Source organism: Physeter macrocephalus, chromosome 1 (genome assembly GCF_002837175.3).
Source record: "Physeter macrocephalus isolate SW-GA chromosome 1, ASM283717v5, whole genome shotgun sequence".
NCBI lineage: Eukaryota > Metazoa > Chordata > Mammalia > Artiodactyla > Physeteridae > Physeter > Physeter macrocephalus.
The window spans coordinates 105,458,762-105,468,660 of record NC_041214.2 but is presented as its reverse complement, the minus strand read 5'-3'; the positions used below and the strand labels follow the sequence as shown (position 1 = coordinate 105,468,660).

Below are 9,899 nucleotides of genomic sequence, written 5' to 3'. Positions count from 1 at the left end.
AGAGCACAGGCTCCGGACGCGCAGGCTCAGCGGCCATGGCTCACGGGCCCAGCCGCTCCGCGGCATGTGGGATCTTCCCAGACCGGGGCACGAACCCGTGTCCCCTACATCGGCAGGCGGACATTCAACCACTGCGCCACCAGGGAAGCCCTGAAAGCGTCTTTGAAAGTGAGAATTTTTCATTACTTTATTAAATATTATATTCAATTGAAAGGCTCTGACCATCCATAATCATCATTGTATGTATACACACATACAATATGTGTGTATATATGTAAAAAATACCCGTTCAACATGCTTTAAAAGGAATAACTGTGTTTTGAAGTCTATGCAACATGAAGTATGATTTGATATTAAAAAAAACAACTAATCAGAAGCCTGAAAAACGATATGTTTTAATAAGAGCCTATTGCAGATTCTGGAATGATTGTGGCATGCATGTCCCTGGTCATGTTGGACTTCTCCTTCAATTTTGACTGGAGTAATGTGTGTTCCACAACACCGATTCTAATGTCCATCTGAATAGTTTCTTGCTTCAGCTTCGTTAAGCTCTGTTTAATCTTCACCAAAGGAGCTGCAGAATGAAAATAACATGGAATAAAAATGTTCATTTGGAGTATCAGTGTATTACAGAATGGTATGACATTTTCCTCACTTTGTCTTAAGCCAAAAATGGGGTTAAAAACACAGCCAACAAGTTACTGACATTCACACAGTTTTGCTGTGGCATTTTAAACACCTGAGGTTTCTAGGCTGGGAAATGATGCAGCATTTGATGTACTGAGGCTGAACTTCCTCTCTTTTCTAGAGGAAGAGCTGCTAAAGGTGTGTTTAAGAATGTCTTCAATATTTTTTAAGGGGCTAGTATATTTATCTAAAGGAAAAGGGGATACAATGGAAGAAAAAGAGAAGGAAGAACTACCTTTAAGACATAGCTAATGGCTCATTCAAGCATACTGCAAACCCCCTATACATCACCTTCTGAAAGATCACTCAGTATATTCCGTTAGAATTCTAGAAAATCTTTCTAGAGCAACGAAGAGCCTTAGGCAATCACCACTGGGCCATGTCAAAGTAACTAGCTCACAACAGAGGATGATTACTGCAGGATTATTAATTCTTCTCTATTTGACCCTTGCCCAGTAAGGTCTACCAGGAAAGAGGGGAAAAAAAGGTCATCACATCACCACCTTTGTGCCGTTTGGGCATACACTTAGTGCTTTTTTTGTACATAAAATGGAATAATGAAGCTCATTTGATGAAAACAGAACAACATATTATTTTTTTAAACTGGCATAACAAAGTGCATATTTAACTATCTCCTACTCTATTTCTGAATTAATACAGTTTGAAGTTTTAAAAAAATCCTGAATGATAGTAAAAAAAAATTATGACTCTTCTCAGCTCATTTATAAGGAAAACAGTATGCTGATTATCAGACCTCATTTTTGCACCATGTACCTCCCCTTTAAACAAATTCATTTTAAAAAGCAGACTTCCTATTTATTAATACCTCTTTAAAAAATAGATTTCTTAAAGATATATTCTTCTTTTGCTCATTTTCTTCTTTAAATGAGTGTGTACTTACCTCCATCAGTCATACTGCTGCCTTTTTCTTCCATTTCTTGTTTTACCTTTTCTAGCTCTTCTGTAACCTTTCATTGAAAACAAAAGTTTTCATGAGCACTGGATTTTAATAAACTTTCAAAATTTTTGTATGATGTATTAAAAAATTAATTCAGATATAATACATACATAAAGGGATACAAAGATATTAGCAGTATTCTGGACATAATTTGAATAATAAAGTATGCAGATATGCAAAGCTTTTTATCTTCTGAGAGTGCGCCTATTGTTAAATGTCACCAAATCATTTTTTTATTGACTGTCTCAGGTTGTAACATGATAGAATAAAAACGATCTAAGTTGTTTTTTTAGGCATCAGGCACTCAAGCTTTGCAGTTTTCTCAGAGCATCTACCATGCCAGTCTCTAATGATCAGTTATTAATTAAAACAGCACAAACATCCTAAAAAGATTTTAAATTTCTAGAAGTTTACTACGTATCTTTCTTAATATTACAGTTTTATAAGAGAATATGCCACCTATTCCTCTATAGGACACTAAAAATAATGTTTATACCATATGGCTATATATAAAAATATTCTAACTGCTTTATCCAAACCATGAACTCCAAGAGGCACACTGGGCTGTTATATTGGCTCTAATCTGTACTCTATATCATACTCAAAATTATACTACTATAGCCTCTATAAATTCCAAACTAGCATAAATGTAAGTAGAAAATATCATCTTTTAAAAATTGAAAAATTTTGATATGATCTAGAACGAAACCATAATTATTGTAACTTAGTAGGCTTTATTTTTATCATACTGGTGAGTAAAAACTTTCTTGGGAATAAAGTGCTCATCCAAGTAAAAGCAAATTAACTTTTTCAGGCACCTGAAATGTTACAACTGGGGATAACTACATACTCCAAAAGAACTAAATGGTTCCCTGGACTCCCTTCAAGTGTTAATTTACCTAACATAAGTGAGCACTTTACTTCTGTATAATGTTTTATCTGCCTAGAAGCACCACAGGGTTAGAGTCTAAATATTTCTAAAGTTATATTTTTAGTATTTTAAAATAACTATTTACTCCTCAAATAATCTCCATAAAAGAAGCTTAATTCTATTATACAGAAAAGTTTGTGACAATTATACTTGATTGTATCCAAAGATAATCTTGGACTTTAGTCCCATATTGGCTACTGACCTTGTTGTAAGGTTTTTTTTCCTCTCAGCTCTTCAGTGAAAACTGGGAGTATATATTATTAATATACATATATAAATATACATGGGTAAGACCTAATATATATGTATTATTAATATAATTCATGTAGTATGTTATATGTTAGCTCTTACATCTCCTGCAAGATGATGAAAAAAAATACACTATATGTAAATATTCCATAAGTTTTTAGAAGGGAAAGGGTTACAAGCCACTCCCAATTCGTGGACAGAGAAATACACAGGATCACACACAAGTTACCAACAATGATCAGTAAAAACAAATCTTATATCTTAAAGACTAACATTAAAATTTATTATAAGACATTTAAGTCAATGCTTTACCTACTCTTCTATATATTAATTACAATTATTATGTTTTTAAAAAGATTAAGGAAGATTATAAATGTGCTAATATTATCAGTATGTGTTATGTTACATTTAGTAAAACAACTTCAGGCATTTTGTGGAAACAAGTAGTATATAAATAGGTAATTGATTCACTGATAAGACAATTTAGGGATTTTCTCCTAAAGGGAAAGGATTTAAGAGCCACAGGAGGCAATTACTAGAGTAAACAACCCAGGGCCATAGCAGATTAAACCATCCAAGGCTCTGAACCACGGTACCCCGCTGACAGGTGAGAATCTGGCAGGAGCACTCAGTATGTACCTCAGACAGGAGTCTGGTCCTTTCAGTTACTCCGCCGTTTCCCTGCTGGTAACGCTCCCTTGCCTGAGGGAGAAAACATTTTGTTTAATGGCAAGTTCAAAACAGAAGCAGATGACTTAAATATGACCTCTTTGTGTTTGTAATTTCTGCATATCATTTTATGACAACACCCCTCCTTGTTTGTGAATACTATTGTGAAAAGTGACATTTTAACGGTAGCTATTTTATGTCCCTCATAGGCACCATGTATTTAACAAAAGCACTATACTACCGTGAACTACCTTAACCTTCATATAATAATTGTGTAACTCACAGGGGCATGGTTCACAATAAAAACTGTCCTCAGCCATTCCTAAACAGTTTAGACAACGGCTCTTGGTCGATCTAATCTGCGGGCTATGCAGAGAAAACATGTTCTAAAAAATCAATCATAATAGAGCATCAGAATCAGTAATTAATAAGGATTAACAAACAGTATGACAATATGGAATATGTCCTTGGGAACGAACTTAATCAATTATTTAATATCAATGTTTGAGAGATACAGGGTGGCTTTAATCAGAGACTTTTTATAGCATTTTAAAAGTAAAAACATTTGCAAATAGACATGTATATGTGTGAATAACTAGTTGAACAAATAATAAAACAGTGAAGGTTACTTTCTGCTTGGTCTTTGAGAACTTCTGAAAGTATGGAAGTATCTCAAGTTTATTTCCATTTTTTTCTCCTTCTAACCTTGTCTGCTGAAAGAAAAAAATATGCCTTCAACTGACATTTGCAGTTGTTGAGGAAGACATTAGTAGCCTTCCTCAACATCAGGAAAGAGGGGGCATAAATCCCAAAGGAAAGCCTTTAGATCCCTACTGTTGGAACAAAGCGCTGCTGCTTTTAAAGGCTGAAGGTTTTATTTTATTTTGGTTGAATTTCTAAAACTTTGAAAAGATTAAAAAATTTGCTCATTTAATTAATTAAACTGCTTGTCTTCGAACGTGTCTTGCTTTCATATTCCTTCTTATGTGGTTGTAAGCCACAATGGCAAGGATGTCTTTTCTCCCTGACACATGTAAATGCATACTATTCCACTTCATCCTACTCAGACAGTAAATTAACAGCAGACTTAGAAACAAAACCAGTGTCCTGACACTCTGTTCCTGTTCTAAGCCATGTTTCTTAGCAATATGACTTCTTTTACTTAAATCAAAGGAAGAAATACATTTAAAGACTTCTAGGAGATCATTTCTATCACATGTAAAATGGAGATGACAAGTTGTATTTGCTTCCTAAAGTGGGCAGAGAATCAATGTGCTGCTGTTTGTGAAAAGTATTTCATGATTCTCAAATGAAAGGTCCTGTGTCGGGACTTCCCTGGCGGTCCAGTGATTAAGATTCTGCCTTCCAGTGCAGGAGGCGCAGGTTCAATCCCCGGTAGGGGAAATCAGATCCCACATGCAGTGGGGTGAGGCCAAAAACTTAAAAAAAAAAAAAAAAAAGTGTTGTGTCAAGTTTAGGGATTAGGGTCATTAATTGAAATGAACCCTGGATATCATTCCTCAGTTACCTCACTCAGCTGGGCTTGAGCTGCACGATATTCCTGAACCAAGTGCTCAAGCTGATTGTTGATGTACTTTTCTCGGCTGCCAATCTTCTCCAGAGTCCTGCTAATTTCATTATGAAGTTTGTCCAAAAATCCCTAGAAATTTTATGACATTTTAGTAGATAGAGAATTCACAAATATATTTTTCAAAAGTAGTTTTAAATGGGTTAAATCTCCCTCAATTCATCTCACAAATTCTCAGCCACCAATGAAAAAGAAGATAGTTTGAAATTTTCAGCAACAAAAAAGTCTGTAATGAAAATTATTTTAGTCACACTTTGCAGAATGTTAAAATAAAAAAGTACCTGGTAGTGTTAGTCAATTTATTTGTCCTTACGCAAATCTAAAATATATGTGAGTGGAACGTGCTTTATATAAAGTTCACAATCAAAGTAGGTAAGGGAATAACACAATTTTCTTATAGCACAATTCAAAGATGACTGGAATATTCCAGTTGGAAGTAGATCATTAAACTTATAGCTCTAGTCTGGGACCCATAACTTCTTACTCCAGCTTTGCTTCTTTGTGGTATTCTCCAGAAGTCCCTATTTCTGGCAGGGCAGCAAGCCTGGGAAGCTGTAGGTTCTAGGCGTTGCTGGCCTGGTGCTGTTATCCCCTGAGATTCAGAGGGGAAAGAACGATGAAATGATTCTAATATGCCTACCTATATATCTAGAGTATGTAATATACTAGGTATATATCATATTGCTTTTATATAGTTACCTTTCTTTAGTTGGCTTAAGTGTTAGGGCTGTTGAAACATAATATGGTACATTCAATCAGGAAACTCCTCAAGGGCAAGGATTGGGTCTTTTTTCCTTTCATGTTCTCCCTTAATAGGTATTACACAGATGAGTAAATGTACTCATGTACTCATCTGCAGTAATTCACATACCTTGGTCTCCTTTAGAGCAGATTCAATTCCACTTTTGTGCTGGTGCATTTGGTCAACATGGATTCTCCAATCCTATAGGCATAAGAGCATACAGGAACAAGTAAAAAATATTACATTTCCTTCTTTCCACTACTTTTCTGAAGTTGTATCCTTTATTTTAATTACTTTGGTTGCTGCCCTATTTCAGGTAGGAGAGTCCTATATATAGCTTGCAATCAGATTGTAAAGAAATGTGTGTAGAGCACTTTAGGATAAAAGGTTCTAAATAAATCTAAATTATTTTATGTGTTCACAGAGTGATGTCTCACAGTTTGAATGTAAATTATCCCTGCGCTGCTGGTGGTTAATAGTTATGACTACCCATCAAAATGAAAAAAATTCTAATTGCTAGAAAAGAAATACCTGTTTAAACAGTAACAATTATGTTTGCCAGAAGCAACTCTGGAATCAAGTAACATATATCAAATATTAGCTTGACCCTTGAAATTAAAGTGGGACGCTTCTTCAGACTTTGGAATCTCTTTCTTAAGAAAGAAAGTCTGTCATGATAGTTAGAGTTCATATATTTGAGATGTATTGTACTACTGCTAGACCGATCTGAATTTGTGTGCATATCTGAACTCCCTAATCTAACATTTTAATTTCCTACCAGAGATCCTCAAAATGTTTTGGTTTACATTGCTAAAGGTAACAATTTGAAGACTTGAGAAATACTCATCAGAAGAGAAAAAATATTAAGGTGAGTTGGAGTAAGTGATGGAGCCAGGATATCCCTCAATCACACATATCTGCTTGCATGCCCTGACGCTCCACCTTGCTATCTACACTATTTTGTGAGGGAAAAACGATTTTGTGAATAATCCCATTCTACTGACTTCTTAACTTTGAAACGTGGGCCAGTGACCATAGGGTAAAAAAATCCTCGGGTACTTCACACATACCAATTATAAAATTACATTACAGCTGCAAAGAACCTCAAAGAATATCTAGCGTGACCTTCATCACTGCAGAGATAGGCAAACAGAGGCCCAGTGACAGAAAGGGGCACACCCAAGGCCACAGAGGTTGTGGTACCCCTGGATCAGAAGCCAAATGCACTAATTCCCACGCAGTACCTTTTGGCAGTTCAGAGTTAATAAAAGGAGGAATTGGCTGCTTGACACCAGTGAAAGTGCTAGAGCAGAGAACAAACAGCACTTTCCTTCGTCCTTAAGCACTTTTCTGTCTCATGAGCGGAAAGTATCTCAGAATACAGAGCGTGGAAAGGACCTTGAAGATCACTTACTCATCCGTCTAACAGTCATCTAGAGCAATGCCTTCATTTTGCAGTTGAGGGGACTGTTCACCACCTGTGACTACGGCTAGACAGATGCGGCCAGGAAACAGGCCCCTCCAGCTCAGCCAGTCAACACTGGAACAGGAAGGAGAAGCAACTGGCTGGCCTCCTGCAACTAGACCTAATAATGGTTAAGCTTCAAAATGGAAACCTGCTTAAGCCCAAGCAAGCATCTTTATGAAAGATAATAAACCTAACAAGTATCATTATATTAATTTTTTAAAGAAGTACTCATCCTGCCTGATTCCATAAAGAATTTTAGAGGCTTAATAAACACCAAACTCAAGTATTCCTATCAGTCTCTGTCTCTGTCAATAAATATATATGTATATGTGTGTATATATACATGTATAAATGTATAAACATATACATACATATATCTATACATACATTATATATATAGTTTTAAAATTTATTGTAATTGATGTGTTTAAAATAGTTTGTGTTCTGCTTTTTCTAACCAGCATTATTTTCTATCCAGCAAATGTAAAAAATGTATTTTTTTCATGTTTTGATATTCAAAGTATTTTGAGAGAAGAAAACATGCCTGACTCATCTAAGAAGTATAACTATGATAACTTACATTGATGTTAAGCTCCATGGAGGAGCTGGCATTTCAGTGGCACCTTGAAGCATGAGTAGCATTTCAACACACTGGAAAGGAGGGGGAGAGTAAGGGTATTTTAGGCTGAGGGAGTAACAAGAACAAAGAAAAACAGGAAAGTATATAGGGAACAGGCAGCCCAGGCTGGCTAGAATATAACACAAAAAGTTCTTGGGGTGGGGTGTGGAATGTGAATCACAAGGAAACAAAGCTGGAGAGGTAGGTTGAATTAGATCAAGGGCTTTAATTAAGGAGTGTGGATTTTATTTTGTAGATAATGGAGAGCTATCAACGACTTTTGGTCTCAGGTTTAAAGACAAGTCTGTGTTTTGAGAAAGTAACAGAGTGAAGGACTGATTAGAAAGGCAAGAGACTGAAGACAGGTAGCAGACCAGTTAGGAGGTTGTGTCACGGACCACCTGACAGATTAGCAGGGGTTAATTAGAGCAGTGCTTGTAAGAATGGAAGGGAAGGGATGGATTCGAGGGACACTGCAGACACAGACTAGCAGCACTTGACTACTGACTAAGGGGAAGTGAAGGGTGGCTGAAGTGGAGGTGGGCCAGTAGAGAGAAGATGTTTGTAAGGTTTCTAGTCTGAGGAACTGAGAGGATAGTAATATCACAGTGTGACAAGAACAGAGTAGATTTCAGGGAGTCTGAATTATTGAGGAATTTGGTTTTGGACTTTTTAATTTGATAAGCCACTGGAACACTGTGTATTCTTATTGCCTTTTAAAGTGGAAAGCTAGTAATGATTTATAATTATCCATCAGGCAAATCTGAATGTTTGTTTTATTAAAATCTTCTAAGTGGACATATTTCCTGACGTACAACTATTTTTATATAAGCCTTAAAAGTGTTCTTACCCTTTAACCCAGCAATTTCACCTCTAGAAATTATTTCCAAGGAAATAATTGGGGATACACACAAAGATCACTGTACAAGTTCTGTGTAAAACAGCAGAAGACTCTATAAATATCTATCAGTAGAGGACAATTTCAACTAATTTTGTAATGTTCATTTCATCCCTAAAAATAATGCGGTATGATACCGTTTTTATAAAGCTCAAAGCAAAACTCAAGGATACACACTATTTGGAGATACACACATATGTGAAAACACACACACAAACACGAAGAAGAAGAGGCAGCTGCAGCTAATGACAATACACAAACCAGGGGACAGTTGTTATCTATAGGTGGGAAGGGGCAGCCACAGAGCAGCACATAGATAACTTCCAGGATGTTGTAATGGTCTAGTTCTCAAGTTGGGTAGTGGTTTCATAAGTGATCGATTTATTACTGGATTTTATAATTCTATATGATTGCATATTAAATACATTAATATTGTATATTGAAATGTTAAATTCATGTTCCCCAAAATATTTCATAGTCAGAAAAAATACATGTTAACAACATACAGTAATGTGGAAAAACACTGCCAAAGAGTATATTCATTAGCTGTCCAATTTAGTAAAAATTAATATTTGTGTATATCTGTATGTGTGTATTAATACAGGGATTTGAATACTGGTGTTTTTAATTTCTTCCTCATCCTAACAACATATTCCAAATTTCCTATAAGAGAATTTTGTCACTTTTAATCATCAGAGGAAAAATGTCAAAAACTTTCTGGGTGCCCAAGATGTTTCCAAAAGGGGTTTAATATAGTTATAATAGAGAATATAAATGACTGTACTTGTAACAGTTTAAAGACATGAATACACAGCTTTTAAAAAAGTGCAACCGAGATGGTTAAAAATTTTACAAACGTTTGTGGTAAGAATAGAGAATATAGGTTTTAATGATATGTAAGGATTTGATCCTCCAAATAAGTAACAGTAAAAGGAACTGTTAAACAATAATAGCTATTCTTAAATAAGAGAGAATCCATTGGGTTACAATGCACTTTTTTTTTTTTTTTTTTGTGGTATGCGGGCCTCTCTCTGCTGTGGCCTCTCCCGTTGCGGAGCACAGGCTCCGGACGCGCAGGCCCAGCGGCCAT

General features: G+C 35.8%; 1 protein-coding gene across 1 annotated transcript in view; it reads right to left on the bottom strand.

Moving 5' to 3' along the window:
* Positions 1 to 161: 161 nt before the first annotated feature.
* IFT57 (intraflagellar transport 57) overlaps positions 162 to 9,899 on the bottom strand; it is a 61,291-nt gene continuing 51,553 nt past the window's right edge. Inside the window, exons 7-11 of the mRNA XM_007114272.3 lie at positions 5,954 to 6,025; positions 5,023 to 5,154; positions 3,465 to 3,527; positions 1,589 to 1,655; positions 162 to 574 (exon numbers count right to left, since the gene is read on the bottom strand). Of these exons, the coding sequence (XP_007114334.2) occupies positions 396 to 574; positions 1,589 to 1,655; positions 3,465 to 3,527; positions 5,023 to 5,154; positions 5,954 to 6,025 (513 nt within the window). The 3' untranslated portion in view covers positions 162 to 395. The remainder of the gene's footprint in view (positions 575 to 1,588; positions 1,656 to 3,464; positions 3,528 to 5,022; positions 5,155 to 5,953; positions 6,026 to 9,899) is intronic.